Raw genomic sequence first — 18,366 nt, forward strand, 5'->3', positions numbered from 1 at the left:
TTGCTTCACCGACTTAATACGTTTACATGCTCTGCTCTGGCTCAGAATATGCCAGAATATCTTCAATGAAAATGAAATCTATTTATCAAGGCATTACTGGAATACTTCATCCAATAACTCATAAAACAGCATGATTATCCATATAGCATCACCAAACTTCATAAAGACTATAACAAGTCCAGAAAACCATCTTATGATCAACGTTACTCATAATCTTCAATTGATAATAAACAGACTTCAAGTCAATCTTTGAAAATATACAAGCACCTTTGAACTGATCAAATGAGCGTCAATACACCACAATGGATAACGGTTCTCATTCGTTACCCGATTCCATTATCTATAATCAATGCATAGCCTTAAAATCCATTTTCTTCCTCACCAACGAATTGGGGCTCCCCCAAAGCGTTGTACTAGGTTGAATGAAACTTTTATCAACCAATTCTTTCAACTGAATTTCCAATTCCCTTAACTCATCATGAACTGATCTCCAATATAAATTTATACCTGGCAACAAATCAATAATGAACCTCATATCTCTGCTTGAAGACAATCCAGGTATACTTTCAGGGAAGACATCAAGAAAAGTCTAACTCTTTTGACATTATTCACACTACTCCAAACAACATCATTTAGCACCACATGAGCTAAGTATTTTTTTGACAGCCTTTCGAAAACAATCTCTTTGCTCTCACAGCATAAATAACGGTTTGACTCAATCCACTTTGCATACTTACAAAAGTAATCTCTGGTCATCCAGATCGATGGAAAGTGACTGGTTTCCCGTAATAATCCATTTAGTCACAATTATAACCAACCAATCTAATGGAAATAATTTAACCGACACAATACATACTTTAATAATACTGAACATTCTAATTAAGTACAACACTAACATAAAATAACCTACCGGTTTGCTTGCTTAACGAATCCACGAATGAGTTATTAATATTACGGTCTGCAGCCCGCAATACTGATAAATCATCGTTGTCTCGACAAGTAGGCAACCACTCTCAAAGATATAACATTACTATTTTGTCACTCAATGCAAAATACATACACTCGTCTCAACTACATTTATTTACTACTCTCTAGGTAATAACATACATAATAAGAAATATATCAGCCGAAGTCAACTAGAATGACCAATACGGCTGATTCAACTCTTATCTCAATAATACGTCGGCCGGATCCACTCCGCGTGGTCGGTACGGCCGAGCCTATAACTCACCAATTTCTCATGTGTCAGTCGAATCCACTTCTCATGGTCTGTACGGCTGAACATATAACTCATCAAACCTCTCTGTACTCACGGTCAATCCGACCAAACTACTAAATCCATAACTCTGCTGAATCGACACTATGATATCATGGAAAATTGTTGAGTACAACTGATTCTAGGGACGATTCACAATTCTGTGTCCCCTCTGTTCACATAAACACATTCATTAATTTCACACTTCCCAAAGTGTTAATTTTGTACCTGCTGCACAAGGTACATTTCCTTTACTCGAGACACCTTGTCTCAAATATCTGGGATTACCAGTATATCCATCACTTTTACTCTGACCAGCGACATTAAAACCTCAGCTGGAAGAATTAACTCTAGCTTCACTTCTTTCGAAGCTCTGAATTTTTCTATATCCTTGATATGACGAATCATTAACTTTATCGTCTTCTTTTGATTCCCATTCTTTTCTTATTCTTCTTTATTCTCGTTGCTCATGTTCTCAGAGTCCTCAAGGCTCAACAACATCTAGCATACTCCTGATAAGAACTACAATGGATAGTGGTCACCCAAAATACCACTTCCCTTTTTGCCACCCAGCTTAAAACAACATAACACCTCCACCAAATTAACAACAATATCTGGATGGAACGAGGCAAGTCTGAAAACTTTCTATAATATTCATTTATCGTCAACTTCCTTAATTCACATTTGCAAACTCTTGCTTACTACCATCGATAAATGCCGGAGGGATAAACTTTTCCTTAAACAAGTCCTTAAACAATTTTAAATCGGCTGTTCCTCCGATGACAACAAATCATACTCCTGTTTCCACCAGGATACAATTTCATACCCAAAACCAGGTAGTCGTCTCGACCCCCTGTCAGAAGGAAGATTCCTTTGACTTGCATAATCTGAAACATCTTTTCCAAATGGTTAAACCGTTACTTCGCTCCCTCAGGTTCATCATTTCATAAGGTGATTCAAATTCGACTCATAACCCGTCTTAAAATGTCCCTTTTTATAATAGACTGAATCACCATAATAATAGTTTTCCCTAAACCGCTATATTAGGGAGACTAAATTCCTCTAACTAAATGGCTTGCTACGAGGCGGTGTAGTTCTGACAGAATTCACTAGAACTTCTCAAAATGTCCAAGATTGCAACCATGCTCTGATACCAACTGACACACCCCGTCCCGAAGGAGGGCATGCTGGCCGTCACGTGAGAGTGACGTAACCATTTGCACAGTACGGAAGCTTTAAGATACAATTTATAAGTTGATACACCCGAAGGTGAGTCCTAATTTTGTCCAATCTGTCAGAACACCGTCGAATTCCTCGTAGTCACCACACCTTTGTGATTCCTGAACCTGGAGGGGCGCAAAACCAAAATTGAGTGGGTCAGTAAAACAATTCTTTTCCAAATCCAAACATTTCTCAAAACGTTATAACCCCTCTCCGTAAAACCTGTATACTTTCCCAGAAATGTAAAATATAAATATACATATATATTCTCAATACTTCAATTCATTAACTCAACATTTTTCAGTACAAATATGCCATGCCATATCGGAATTCAACAGTTAAGTATGAATGCATCAACAGTAATTATATCAGGTGCAAGAAGTAATCAACCGGAGGCCCTCTAATAGCCCTGCACGGTTGAACCTAGAGCTCAAAATCTATCACTCTCACTCTGCCGGAGTCACCTCTATGACCTGTACGGCCTTCTGCACATAGGTTACGCTCTAGTGCTTCTCTCATCAATCATCTGTGCACATAATCTAAGGTCACCCACCAGTCGAAATCTCACTAACACTCTTCGACTGGCCCGTCGCACCCACTCCGCGTGGACTGTGCGACCAGCATCTACTTGGATCCAAGGCGAGCGTGCGATGCGGTGAATACTATAAGCACTAAACCATGGTGCAGGATTTGAGCTCAATATACATCAACATCATCATAACAGTAATTAAATACTCACCTGATACTCACATGTGCGTCCGCCGCACCATTCATTCATATGCATCATATCTCAATTCATACTTTTCATATCATTTCATGCATGGCAATTCGATTCACATTTCTATATACTTTTCATATACTTTTATGCATGGCATCTCAATTCACATTTTTCGTATAATTCTATATACTTTTCGCATACTTCTATGCATGGCATTTCAACTAATATATCTCATATACTTTTATACATTTTCATTTAAAGCATAATTTCATGCATTTTCAATTTCTGGGAAAACGGTAAGTATATATGTATACGGAAAACAAAACTGCCCACTCACAGAATACATCGACGTGTCGAAGGTCCCTGAGCCTCCCTTAGCCATGCCCAACGTCCGTAGAATCCTCGCCTATACGAGAAGTAACAAATTGACGTTATTTAACGCACAATCCCACTCTTAGCTAATAACTCCTCATAAATTGCTCAAATTGGGTATATGAATATACCACTGTGACCTACATAACCTCAGGATCATCCCCATATTTTTAAAATAATTTTTTGGAGTCCTCACGCGCCCCCACGCGCCTGACGTGGCACGGACCTACGCGCCCCCCACGCGCGGCCACGTGCCAAGCACACTGACGGTGTCAATTGACGCCGTCAGGAATATTCCGTTAACTTAACCTTTTTCCGTTACTGCCGTTAGGAATATTCCGTTAAATATAACGGATTATTCCTTCTTCTTCTCCGGTCGTCCCTCGCCGGACTCCGGTCACCGGAAACTGGGGAATATTTCAAATCCACTATTCTCCTTCGTTTTTCATCCAAATTTCTCGAATTTTACACCAATTTGAAGCCCTAAACATCTACTTTCACGTTGGACTAGTTTTAGGGCCTAAAAACAACGGGATCAAACTTTCAAAAATTCAAGAAATCGGCCTACCTTCGAACTAGGTGATCCCGACGTCCAATTCATGCCAACGAAGCACTCCGAGCTTCCTTGGGACTTCCTTAAGCTCACTGTGAGCTTGGTTTCACCTAAAACAAAGTCAATTCGAAGATCATGAACAGTGCTCTTCACGGGAACTTTGAAACTAGGGTTTTTCCGAAGCAAAACTTACCTGAAATGGATACCATCGTGATCGTGGAGGTTCTAGGAGTTTGATGGTGGTCTTAACTCCGTCGTTGGTAGAAGTTTAGGGTTGTTTTGTGGTTGGTTTGTTCGAACGGAGAAGAAGAGTAACAGAGAGAGTGAGAGAGTCGTGAGGGAAGAGAGAGAGAGACAATATGCAGAAAATAGGGAGAGGATTGAGGGATGTGGGGATCCCTCGTGGTCCTTTTCCAATCCCCAACTCCAAACCACAAAATTTTAACCTAAAAATCTAAGTTCCATCCTTAATAAATTCCATTTTATTTTCAAAACTTAGGAACCTAGATAATTATCAACTTGAGCTTCACATACTTAGTATTTCTTAAGGGCAATTTCGTCCATTCACAGCCACGAATGTAATATTTTGGAACGGGCTGTGACATAATAGGTAATCAACTCCTAATAGAAAAATAAGATACATTCCTATATCTACTAGGATTTACACAATCACATTCATATTCTAAATATGATTGCAACATTAATTTTTTTTTTTAATTATGGATGTTTCAACCCATATTAAAAGCCCAATATTTTACAAAAATTATCCTATGGATTCAAGGAGGTGGCTATTGACCATTTTGATTCTCAAATCTCCACGGGAAGGATACATTTAATGAGGAGAAATTTTTAATTGTGACGGGAATATAAATAGTGCACCACATGTTTTAATAGAAGTTGTGAGAAATTTTATTTTTTAAGTTATTAACTTTTTAGCACACATATTCCACCATTTGTATAATGACACGTGATGTACCACCCCGTGTACCGATCACACTGAAAAATCTCTCATGTCATGTGACACCTCAATTTACAGGTCATCATAAGAAAAGTCTTTTACCCTTTACATGATATATGGCTCTCTTGAAAGTGTTTTTAAAATATCTGAAAGTGATTTTAGAGAAAAATTTATTGGGTTTCGAATATACTTTTCCTGCAAAAAGCACCAATTATGCAAGAAACACTTAATGAGGTATGTTATGTGATAGCTCAAATTACGATCATCATAAGAAGTCTTTTAACCTTAACATGATATATGGTTCGTTTGAAAGTGATTTTAGAGAAAATGTTACTGGGTTTCGAAAACACTTTTCCTGCAAGAAGCACCAGTTATCCGCTTTTAGTAGGAAGCACTTCAAGTATATTTCCGTGATTCATTTACATTTTTACTAAATATTGATTCCAAAAACATGTTCACGAAAAAAGAAAAAAAAAATTCAACCATTCTAAAAGTAGTTCCAAACGAGTCACTATTTAAACAAGGCAACCCATCATGGTCACCCGATGGGGAGCAATAACTCCATAACTCTTGGCCCATTCATGGGCCTAACCCGCAACCGAGTTAGCCGGAGTAAAATTCTCTCCACTCCAAATCTCCTACTCATTGCTCTCCTCCTCTCTCACTCTCTTTTTTTGTCCCTTTATAAAAAAGTCAACATAGATGTTGACGTAATTTAATTGTAACCGTTCAAATAAAATAAGAGAAGTTTGAAAAAGAAAGAATCCGACCCCAAATTAGCTACCCAAAAATCATGAACTCTGACTTGCGTCGTCTATCACGTCTCTTCCACTTAAACGGCTAATTAAACAAATCTACGTGATAATGGCCCAAAGAACACAAGCTGCATATACTTCTATCAACTAGGATCACACTTCAACTTAATCATTATAAGTTTAGTGGATCAAAATCAAGTTTTAGAGAGTAAAATATCGACTTTTGAGTTTTAAGTGACAAAGTTTAATCAAAATCGAGTTTCAAGAAGTAAAATGTCGGCTTTTGAGTTTCAGGGACAAAGTGAGATTGAAATCGAATTCCAACAAGCGTAGTTAAAAATATGAAACTTTAACGAAAAGTTGCCGGTATTGTTTACTTTAACGAAAACCACATTTTTACACTAAAAAATTAATCATGGTACCATTCACTTTACTCTTTATTTTTTCCTTATCGTTAAAACTCAAAGTTTTCAAACAATTTTTATAGTTTTCGTTTAAACCTTTCAAAAGCGTATTTTGACAATTCGTGAAATACATGTCAAAGTATCACTTGCATTCGTAATCAGTAAATTCGTATATAATACTTGTTACACAACTTGCGTACGTACATTTCAGAAATACACGTGATTTTTCAGACACGTCATCGACTTGTCAAATTTTCCTTTTGTTTTGTTCTTAAAATATATTTCCGCATCTGTCGCTCCTGGATTTTGGGTTTCGAAGGAAGCGAAGCGAGAGGGCTGAGCTGTGAAGATCCACTGTTTATATTGTTTGTCCGAGTCCGAGTCAGTGACTCAGTAGGCGCTCACATGTCTGCCTGTCTGTCTTCAATTATTCTCAACAAAAACATTCCTGGAGAGCGTTGAGAGTTGAGCTTCTGAGTTCTGAGCCTCCCTTCCAAGCAAAACCAAAGGTACTTTTCTTTTCTTTCACTTCTCAGAATTTAAAATTTCGATCCTTTGCCTCCTGAGATTTTCTGGATCTGGGTTTTTCGTGTTATTGCATTGTAGAGGTGGGTTTGTTCTTCGATTTTGTGTTAGGGTTTCAAATTCTTTGCATTTGTTTTGAGTAAAGGTGGAAGAACAAAAGCTTAAACTCGCGAGTTTTTTAACTGATAAACCTGAATGAATTGTAGGTGGATTTTGAAATGTTGTCGATTTTTCGCGGTTTGGTGCATCGAATTTAGCTGAATTGGAGGTGGGGTTCTGTTGGTTTTGTGAAATCTGTGAGTTGTGTGAGTATTCAGAAGGGTTTGGTGTTGGAATATTGTGGCATTGTCACCATGCCTTCGACGCACAATCAGGGTTCTTCTTCGCCTATGACTTCGATTGGTCGCTCGATTTGGAGCCGGCGAGAGCCATTTCAATCAGAAGAAGCTAATCAGGAGTTGAGTGAGCTGGAATTAGAGGTTCAATCTTTTCAAAAACTTGTTACGGACCTGTTTCATGACTTGTCAGCTGCTGGTGCTGATGAATTGCTCTCCATTGCGTGGATTCGGAAACTTTTGGATGTTTTTGTTAGCTGCCAAGACGAGTTCAGGGTTTTATTGTTGAAAAACAAGGTGCAGGTTTCTAAACCACCGTTGGACCACTGGGCGGATGAATACTTAGATAGGAGCTTGAAGGCACTTGACATTTGCAATGCTGCTCGTGATGGGATTGACAAGATTCGTGCGTGGCATAAGCATTTAGAGATTGTTCTGTGTGCCTTGGAGTCGCGCCAGAGGGCATTCTGTGAGGGCCAGTTCCGTCGAGCAAGAAAGGCTTTGGTGGATTTGGCACTTGAAATGCTTGGTGAAAGAGACTCTGGGTCTGTTTTTTCTCACCGCAACTGGTCTTTTGGGCGTAACAATAACACAAGAAAGGATGCTCGCCGTCGCCAACACTCATCTGGGAATCCAACTGGGCATTCCCGCTCTCACTCGTGGAGCATATCCCATTCTTGGTCTGCAGCTAAGCAGCTTCAGTCAATTGCAAGCAACTTGGTAGCACCTCGTGGAAACGAGGTTATTGCAACAAATGGTCTTGCAGGGTCTGTTTTCACAATGAGTTGTGTTCTCACGTTTGTTTTGTTGTCTCTTGTGGCTGCGATCCCATGTCAGGATCGAGGTATCAGCACTCATTTTTCGATCCCGCCGCAGTACTCCTGGGGCATCCCGTTATCCTCACTTCACGAACGGATAATAGAGGAGTCTAAGAAGCGAGAGCGCCAGAACTCTCACGGGTTGCTGAGGGAGATTTATCACGTCGAGAGATGTGCCCGCCACATGACAGACTTGATGGATCTGGTTCAGTTCCCGTTAAAAGAGGAACAGAAAGTGGAAGTCGAGCAAGAACTGCAGGAGCTAGCATCGATTTGTGAAAGTTTTAAGAACGGACTGGATCCGCTGGAACGCCAAATCAGGGAAGTATTCCGTCGGATTATGAATTGCAGAACTGAGGGTCTCGAACTTTTGAGTCGCGCAAACAACCCGGAGTAACTTAAAAGAGAGAGTTTCTACGGAGCAAGAAATGTACAAATTTGCGAATACATTCGTTGTTTTGCATATATCCGAGTTTGCAAGGAGAGAAGAAGTATATCGGTCAGCAACAATACAGAGGTTAAACAAACACCGTGAAAGAATCTCTTCGGTTTCTCGAGCAACATGGTAATTCTTTGTTTCTGGGACTTTTGGTAAAATGAGGTATGTATGTCACAGTTTGGTTTGTATATGTTACGTTCTAAAAGTCCCTTGCAATATTCTTACAGTTTGGTTGTAGCTCCGGATCGTTTGATATATATAACTCAGTCCAATTTAGTTACATACATACAATCGAAGCTAACACATAATCGGAACTTATCAAAACGAATACTGATCAGCATCGGTATATCACATTCGAAAACAGATCAACATCGGTAAACCAAATTCGAAAATCAAATCGTGAACGGGTTTTAGTATCATGTACCATATGGTTCCTCACTCGAGCATATCATTTAAGAGTAAACAGCAACATTAGTATAAATTAGTCCGTCGTCTAGCTCTGTCGGCTTGCCCTTCAACCGGCATGAAGGGCAACAGGGCTTTCTGTAAATGAGGTTATTTTCTACAAATACTAATTACAATGAACCTGTCAAGTGTTTGAAAAGGATCTCCCACAAGCCGTCAACTGAGAGCATCCACAGTTACTTGTATTGAAATTGATCCAAAGCTTCAGCTGTACCTGCTTCTCTTTACAAAATCCGCTTCGACTACCAAAAGATTAACCAACAGCTAATCGACCCTTAATCTGTTTTCCTTCTTTAAGTATTTATCTACCAAATTCCTTTTATGTATAACCGCAGACCACACGGTTGGTACCGCATCTACCAGTGCACCGAATGTACTCTCCGAAGAACATGTGGTGGCCTCCGCTTCTCTACAACAGGAATGAGGTTCTCCATGAGCTGCAAGTGCAGACAGAATGAGAGAGAATTAGATCATTTACTAACATTTGTAAAATGCAGCTTTAGATGTATATAAAGAAGATATGATCAAAATAAAAGGATGTATATAAAGAAGACAATGTAACATCGTCGAATCTAAATCACGGACTGCAATGCATTGTAGTTTTCGAATATCTTCCCGAACAAGGTTGTTTGACTTGTAAGCTATACAACTCAATACTAAGCAACCAGAGGGCGTATTCTACGAGTGATCGCTAAGAATGGCGGTGTGTAAGTGCAACCTAGTCTGTTTTCAACAATAGTATAGGGATGCAGCAAAACAGGGCCTTTGTTTCATCGATAAATCCAGAGAAAAAGCCAAGAAAAAGAATCCGAATTGTGAACATCTTGCATCTCCTTGTAAAAAAATTAACATATACTAAATAGTGTTAGAAAATCAGACCAGAAGATGAAAGGGTGACATGCAACTTAGGTTCCAGATATAGGCCAAACTTCAGCCTGATCAAAATACTAAAAGCTTTTGCTGATATCACCTCTTTTTGCAGTTAATTCAGTTATTTAACGATATGTTAGTTGATTGGCCACGTACAAGTTCCGGTTCACAAACCAGACAACTAACAAACTACGTTGTATGCTCGCATACTAACTGCAGCATACACATATCAAAACCCAGTCCCAACTTTCTTCTTATGGTCAAACCACAATATCATGATGCTAAAATACCAAAAGACGTTTGAAAACTTCAGTTAAGCGTTGTGACATTTAAATATAATGACAACTTAAGAGCTCGTTTGGATGAACTTTTAAAATGACTGAAAGCGCTTTTGGTGAAAATGTTTTTGGAACCAATCCTTAGTAAAAATGCAAGTAAATCTTGGAAAAACACTTAAAGTGTTTCACAGAAGAAGCACATAACTGGTGCTTCTTGCAGAAAGCACTTAAAGTGCTTTTGGAACCCAAAAACATTTTCTCTAAAGACGCTTCCAGCCATTTTAAAAGCACATCCAAACGAGCCCTAAGCCTCTCTGATTTGATTATACGAAAAGCTGCCATGCTTCTTACTGAGAAAGCATACAGATGTGGCCATAGAGTTGTCTCCCTCATTTCTCTTGCATCAGAAAGACTCCAAGGAGCAAATGAATACTCTTCTAATGGATTTTGTTGCATTTTATGAAAACTAATCCTAATCTTGTTCAGCCATAATGATTTTTTCTACCTATCCCAAGAACCCCCTACGTAAGTGATGGCAATGTTCGTAAATCAAATCTAAACTTTCGTTCTTCCCAATTGAGGTATTGTTTCTACACAGAAATCTTCACAATGCAAGGTCAAAAATCAGTAAAGCTAGAAAATAACTCCTATCAAGTTGATTACGTATTTTAAACTTAAAGCTGATTAAAAAGGAAAGTTCCAAGCTTATGAACTGGAAGCTGCTTATGTTCAACATGATCACACCTACGAATCATTTACGAAACTGAAAACCATAAAGAATAAATCGATACACACACTAAGGCAGTTCACAATTCATAGATGTAAAGTACATACCTGCTTAAACCTCTCCTTCTTTTGCTCAGCCTGCATTCAGAAATCAGAATTCATACGGAATTAGAGCGAAAAACTTTCTTTTAAACAGAATAGTAAAAGCATATGATCAAATTTTAAGAAATGATTGAATAATTAATAGACCTGTTGTCTGAGGAGCCGCGCATTTTCCTCCTCCAGCTGCGTTACCAGAGATTCGAGCTCTACGGTGTAAGCCTAAAATCGCAATTAAAACACGGCAATTTCAATAAACGATTTCAGATTTCTGTTTGTTTACAATCAATTTAACATTTTCTCAGAAACCAAACAAACATGGTCAAGCAAAGACTGAATCCAACCTGCTTCCGTTCCCTGGACCGGGCAGCGGACTCTCTGTTCTTGATCATCCTCCTCTGCTTCTGCTGCGTTGCCTTATCGAGTGGAGCTTCCTGCACGGCTCTCCTCTTCCCAGCCCTCCCTCCTCCACCACCACCACCTCCGCCTCCGCTGGCACTTGTTGTCCCGTTCGCGTACACCAGCTGACCCTGAGCAGCCGGAGGTGGAGGAGGAGGCTGCACCTGGAACTGCCCGTACCCAATCGGAACTCCGCCGGCATTCACGCTGACGTCCTCTTCCCTCACGGCCCCAGCCCTGGTGAGAAAGTCCTCCAAGGTCATCTCCTCCATCCCACCCCCACCACCACCTCCTCCCTCTCCTCCCCGCACCTGATCCCCGCCATCTCCCTCCGCCACTCCCACCTCCTCCTCTCCCACTCCCACTCCCACTCCAGCTCCTCCGGCGACGATCTCCTTCCAGACCTCGTCGACGGACCTGGCCTCGGCGTGATGATGAAGTTGTTGATGGTGACCGTTGTCGCGCATGTCATTTCCAGTGCCAGTCCCGGTGGAGCTGTAGATGTTCCTGAGGATGTCGTCCATGGTCATGGATTGGTGCTTGTGGTGACGGTTGTCGTCGTCGTCGGCCAGGAAAGTGGAGAGTGAACATATAGAGGACTCCCTCCGCGGCAGATCCGAATTCGCGGTTGAAACCACCGCCATTTTCGAAGACGTCGCCATCATCCTCGCAACTCTCCCCCGGATTTCCAGCCCTCTGATTTGATTCTTCACCTGATTTCTTTTTCTTCTTCGACGAAGAATTCCGATGAATCTTTTTTTAATTAAAAATAATAATAATTAAACTGCTTTGGAATTCCTTCCAAAACCAACAAACAAAACGAACCAAAAGTCGTGATGCCGTAGGCTCTACTCTCTCTGTGTGTTTCCTCCCACCTGCACTGCTTACTCGTTTACCATTATTATTATTATTAAATTCAATTAATTAATGCTTATCCAATCACTCAAAATTCTCAAAAATTTTAGATTTTAACGAAAATGACAAAATTGTTATAAAAATGTAAAAGTTATAGAGAGATAACCTTTATTCGGGACAGGAACGAAGCAGTTGCAGAGTATTATACCAACACAAGCTATTGCAGAGGAAGTAATGTATATTATTACTATTAGATATTTTTCTCTTCATTTTCTCTCTTCTTCTTATACACTCTTTTGCACAAATGAAGTGCTCTATTTATAGAGCCACTTCAATGGAAAATTACAAAACATTACTATTTAGCTTGTGAGTATATAGTACACACATGTGGGCAAACATACCCATTATTTACAACACTCCCCCTTGGATGCCCACATATCAACATCAGTTGCCTTATTAAAACCTTGCTTGGAAAAACCCTGTGGGAAAAAACCATAGCGAAGGAAAAAGAGTACAACTTTACCCGGATGGTGTTGAGCATGCTTAGGTTGCCTCGTTAAAACCTTGATAGGAAAAACCCAGTGGGAAAAGTCCTAAGCGAAGGAAAAAGAGTACAACATGCATGTATCATGGATGCTCCCCCTAAATTGTATCTCCCCCTGATTCCGCATTCTTCAAATCTGTAAGTCGACGTAATCCGATTCCCTGTACCAACTTCTGAAATGTGCACTTTGGTAGAGATTTGGTGAACAAGTCTGCTAAATTTTCATTGGAACGGATTTGTCTGACTTCAATAACTTTAGCCTTCTGAAGCTCATGTGCGCTGAAAAATCTTGGAGATATGTGTTTAGTCTTATCACCTTTGATAAATCCTTCCTTCATCTGGGCGACACAGGCTGCATTATCTTCATGGATGACAGTTGGAGTGTCTGTCTTTAAAGGTAGACCACATGAATTCCGGATGTGATGGATCATTGATCTTAACCAAGAACATTCACGACTTGCTTCATGTAACGCAATTATTTCCGAATGATTGGAAGATGTTGCAACTAACGTTTGCTTCGTTGATCGCCATGAAATTGCAGTATCTCCATTAGTGAACACATATCCATTTTGTGAGCGGGCTTTATGCGGATCGGAGAGAAAACCAGCATCTGCGTATCCAACAAAGATTTGTTCATTTGTGGGCTTGTCTGAGTAGAAGAGACCCATATCTGTTGTCCCACGAAGGTATCGTAAAACATCTTTGACTCCCTTCCAATGACGAATTGTTGGAGCAGAGCTGTACCTGGCTAACAAGTTAACTGAAAAAGCTATATCTGGTCTAGTACATTGTGCTAAATACAATAAAGCACCTATTACGCTCAAATATGGTACTTCTGGACCAAGGACCAGTTCATCATCTTCCTTTGGACGGAATGGATCTTTCTTAATGTCTAAAGAATGAACGACTATTGGGGTGCTAAGTGGATAAGCCTTGTCCATGCCAAATCGCTTCAGTATTTTTTCAATGTAAGCTGATTGATGGACCAAAATTCCACTAACACAATGCTCGATCTGCAGGCCTAGACAATATTTGGTTTTCCCAAGGTCTTTCATTTCAAATTCGCTTTTCAGATATTCAGCAGTTTTATGGAGCTCTTCAGGAGTCCCAACTAAGTTCATATCATCAACATATACTGCAACTATAGCAAATCCAGAGTTGGATTTCTTAATGAACACACAAGGGCAGATGACATTGTTGATATATCCTTCTTTAATCAAATACTCACTGAGACGATTATACCACATTCGCCTAGATTGTTTCAACCCATATAGTGATCGCCTTAATTTGATTGAGAACATACCCCGTGGTTTGTTTGTTGCTTCAGGCAACTTAAGTCCTTCTGGGACTTTCATATATATGTCAGTATCTAATTCTCCATATAGATACGCGGTGATGACATCCATAAGTCGCATGTCAAGTTTTTCTGAAATCACCAAACTTATTAAGTAACGGAACGTAATTGTGTCCATTACAAGAGAGTATGTCTCCTCATAATCAATTCCAGGTCTTTGTGAAAAGCCTTGTGCAACGAGTCGTGCTTTGTATCTAGCAATCTCGTTTTTCTCATTGCGTTTCCTTGTAAATACCCATTTGTAACCTACGGGGTTTACATCAGTTGGGGTTCCAAAAACACTTCGCCTTTCCAAGGAATTTAATTCTGCCTGGATTGCATCTTTCCACTTAGGCCAATCTTGTCTCTGTTTGTATTCATCAACAGAGCGGGGCTCAATATCATCACTTAATATGATTTCAGTGGCTACTGCGAATGCAAACATATCGTCAATAATTATTTCATTCCGATCCCACAATTCATTAGTACATGCATAATTTATGGAGATTTCTTTGCTTTCATGTACTTCTGTCTCTTCAGGGCCATTTTCTTCTTCTGGAAGTCCAGAGTCATGAATTGTGGATTTGTCATTTACTCTCTCTTCCTGAATGATTTCATTTGGATTCAGTTGTGCCCCCGTCTTTCTCTTCCGAGGGGCTGAATCTTTTGAACCTAGTGGTCTACCACGCTTCAGGCGTGCACCAGATGAATCATTCGCTGCCACTTTATTTTGTCCAACAAGGACATCAATTATGGCAGGTGCATTTGCAGCTGGTATATGCGATTTTGTCACTTCATAGCATCATTAAATGCATCTGGCATTTGATTGGCAATGCTTTGAAGATGAACGATCTTTTTCACTTCATTTTCACATTGAAGGGTTCGAGGATCAAAATGAGACAAGGTGGGAACAACCCATGTCAGCTCTTTCCGTTCTTCTGGAACGGTCTTTTCTCCCCCTAACGATGGGAAGACTGTCTCATCAAAATGACAATCAGCAAAACGAGCTGTAAACATATCACCTGTCAAGGGTTCCAAATATCTAATAATAGATGGTGAATCAAAACCCACATAAATTCCTAGTCTACGCTGAGGTCCCATTTTAGTGCGTTGCGGGGGTGCAATAGGCACATAAACAGCACAACCAAAAACTCGTAAATGTGAAATGTTTGGCTGATGTCCAAACACGAGTTGTATTGAGGAGTATTGGTGGTTGGCTATAGGTCTCAATCGAACCAATGATGCAGCATGTAGAATGGCATGTCCCCATGCAGAAACTGGCAATTTGGTTTTCATAAGCAAAGTGCGGGCTATTAACTGAAGCCGTTTGATCAATGCTTCTGCTAAACCATTTTGAGTATGGACATGAGGAACAGGGTGTTCAACATCAATGCCCAATGTCATGCAGTAATCATCAAAGGTTTGAGACGTAAATTCACCAGCGTTATCAAGTCGGATTGATTTAATGGGATAATCTGGGAATTGTGCTCGTAACTTAGTTATCTGAGCAAGAAGTCTTGCAAAAGCTACATTCCGAGTAGACAAGAGACAAACATGTGACCATCTGGTGGATGCATCAACCAAAACCATAAAATATCGAAATGGTCCACAAGATGGTTGAATAGGTCCACAGATATCCCCTTGAATTCTTTGTAGAAATGATGGGGATTCAGCATCAACCTTTAGTTGTGATGGTCTAATTACCAACTTCCCTTGAGAACAAGCCTTGCAAGGGTTATCATTTGAGATAGCAATGTCTCTGCTCAATAATGGATGTCCATTAGAGTTGGTAATGATCCTACGCATCATGGTGGATCCTGGATGACCCAGACGGCCATGCCAAAGCATGTAAACCTTTGAATCAATGAACTTCTGGTTCATGATAGTATGTGATTCAACTGTCCCTATGTATGTATAATATAATCCACTCGAAAAACCACGCAACTTCTCCAATATACGCTTCTGGGTATCATTGGAGGTAATGCATAGATACTCCACATTTTTTGCACTTTTCGTTTCAATGTGGTATCCATTTAGACGTATGTCTTTGAAACTCAACAAATTTCGAGTAGATCGAGTAGCATACAATGCATTTTGTATGGACAATATTGTTCCATTTGGTAACATAATCTGAGCTTTCCCTGAGCCTTTAATCACATATGAAGGTCCTGATATTGTTGTTACCCCTATTTTTGTAAGCATTAAGCTTGAGAAATACTTTCGATCACGAAGTATTGTATGTGTGGTTGCACTGTCTGCAAGACAAATATCTCCGCCATTTCTCATGTTCTGAGAATAACCACAGTTTTTATCCATGCTTTCTGATTAAATGGAATCACAGTTAACAAACAATTTATAACAGGAAATTTACATGCCATTTTTATTGAATTTGAAAAACTAGTTTTAGACAACAAGTTCAGCATAATAAAAGTACATCAAACATAAACGATTTAGTCGAACCGATATACTTCATTCCCCCTTTCCATAATGAAGTCTGAAACATCTAGGTGAGTTGCGTCAAATTGCCCTGATAAATCAAACACTGGATCAGGTATATCCATTGGTTTAGCTTGGTCGAGAAAATTGGTCTCGACACCCTTCTTCTTGAGGGAGGCTTGATACAACTCCACCAGATGTTTTGGGTACGACAAGTTCGCACCCAATGCCCATTGCCACCACACCTATGGCAGGCTCCTTCAGAGTTCCTGGGAGCATTGGTCATGTTAGCTTTGCCTTTGTGACGATTCACATTTTTGAAGCTCGGGCCAGAATTATGCCTCTGAACCTGGTTGTGAAACTGACCACCATGGTTCTTGCCTTTCCTATTCCATCGACCTCGTTTGTGGCCACGTCCTTGTTTATGATAATTACCACCAGAGGATGTGGCGTTCACTTCGAGGGAAGTAGCATTTACTTCTGGGAATGGTGCAGATCCAGTAGGTCGGGAATTATGGTTTTTCATCAGGAGCTCATTGTTTTATTCAGCTACCAGGAGCACAGATATCAGCTGGTTGTATTCAGTGTAGCCTCGCGCTCTATACTGCTGCTGCAGGAGCACGTTATTGGCATGAAATGTGCTGTAAGTCTTTTCCAGCAATATTTCATCAGTAATGGTATCCCCACAGAGCTTCATCTGAGAGGTAATTCTGAACAACGCAGAATTGTACTCCGCTACTGATTTGAAATCCTGAATTCTCAGGTGAGACCACTCATAGCGAGCTTTTGGAAGAATCACCGTTGTCTGGTGATTGTATCTGCTTCGCAAGGCCTCCTAGAGAGCTAACGGATCTTCAACCGTTAAGTACTCACTCTTTAGTGCCTCATCAAGATGGCGGCGAATAAAGATCATAGTCTTCGCCCGATTTTGAGAAGATGAGCTGCTTTCTTCCCTGATGGTATCTCCAAGATTCCCTGCTTCCAAATGGATCTTGGTATCAAGTACCCAAGTAAGGTAATTCTTCCTGGTAATGTCCAGGGCAACATATTCAAGCTTAGCCAAGTTTGTCATTTTCTTTTCTGAAAGAAAATGAGATGTGTAAGAACTTGCAGTAATATGTATTCCTAGAGGAATGTGATGTTAGAACTTCTGGTTCTTACAAATTTTTCATTTTGATCTTCAGGCCAAAATGATAAGCACTCGAAACTTCTGGCTCGAGATTTTCAGGGTGAATGAGAAGGGTGATTGTACCGCACCATTCTCATTGAAAGAATGTAACATGGAATGGGCGATTAGTCTGCACCACTCAAGTAGCAAGAAAATTGAAATACGCAGAGCAGGGTGGGCGATTATACCGCACCACCTAAAATTGCAATGAAATTAAACAACAGGTAAATTTAAATTTGGAGAGCAAGGAGGGCGATTATATTGCAATGAAATTAAATAACAGGTAAATTTAGATTTGGAGAGCAAGGAGGGCGATTATACCGCACCACCTAAAATTGCAATGAAATTAAATAACAGGTAAATTTAAATTTGGAGAGCAAGGAGGGCGATTATACCGCACCACCTAAAATTGCAATGAAATTAAATAACAGGTAAATTTAAATTTGGAGAGCAAGGAGGGCGATTATACCGCTCCACCTGAAATTTGCAGTAAAAGTAGATCTGCAGTCCAAGATAGGCGATGATACCATACCATCTTGGATCGCAGTAAGATGAAATTTGCAGTTCAAGACGGGCGATTGTACCGCACCATCTTGGATTGCAGTAAAATCAATATAAATACTATGTTAGTAATCAATATCCAAACCAAACAAGTAATCAAAGATGTATGTAACCGCTAGTTGGAGAACTACGAGCAGGCATGGAGCAAATAGTTCGTCGCGAGGATATACCGCGCAGTTGAGGCAGATGAAGAAGATGAACAGGAAAAACCTTAGAGGAAACATTTTTTTTTTTTTCGTTCGGCGGAGAGAAATGAGAGAATGATTTCCTTTATTGTTT

General features: G+C 40.0%; 2 protein-coding genes and 1 long non-coding RNA gene across 3 annotated transcripts; 1 reads left to right on the forward strand and 2 right to left on the reverse strand.

Moving 5' to 3' along the window:
• Nucleotides 1-1,016: 1,016 nt before the first annotated feature.
• LOC126631036 (uncharacterized) lies at nt 1,017-3,602 on the reverse strand. The gene is made up of 2 exons (XR_007626212.1): nt 3,532-3,602; nt 1,017-2,601 (listed from the first exon to the last, which is right to left on the reverse strand). It is a non-coding gene; the product is annotated as an uncharacterized LOC126631036 (long non-coding RNA).
• Nucleotides 3,603-6,520: 2,918 nt separating this feature from the next.
• LOC126631163 (protein ROH1-like) lies at nt 6,521-8,644 on the forward strand. The gene is made up of 2 exons (XM_050301319.1): nt 6,521-6,745; nt 6,968-8,644. The coding sequence occupies exon 2, from the start codon at nt 7,115-7,117 to the stop codon at nt 8,309-8,311; it is 1,197 nt and encodes a 398-aa protein (XP_050157276.1). The 5' UTR covers nt 6,521-6,745; nt 6,968-7,114; the 3' UTR covers nt 8,312-8,644.
• Nucleotides 8,645-8,761: 117 nt separating this feature from the next.
• On the reverse strand, nt 8,762-12,077 carry LOC126631165 (bZIP transcription factor 12-like). Its single transcript, XM_050301321.1, has 4 exons — nt 11,136-12,077; nt 10,942-11,013; nt 10,801-10,830; nt 8,762-9,255 (listed from the first exon to the last, which is right to left on the reverse strand). Exons 1-4 carry the CDS (start codon nt 11,853-11,855, stop codon nt 9,175-9,177), a joined length of 903 nt encoding a protein of 300 aa, XP_050157278.1. The 5' UTR covers nt 11,856-12,077; the 3' UTR covers nt 8,762-9,174.
• Nucleotides 12,078-18,366: the final 6,289 nt, after the last annotated feature.

The sequence above is a fragment of the Malus sylvestris genome, chromosome 8 (assembly GCF_916048215.2).
Source record: "Malus sylvestris chromosome 8, drMalSylv7.2, whole genome shotgun sequence".
In the NCBI taxonomy this organism is placed as follows: Eukaryota; Viridiplantae; Streptophyta; class Magnoliopsida; order Rosales; family Rosaceae; genus Malus; species Malus sylvestris.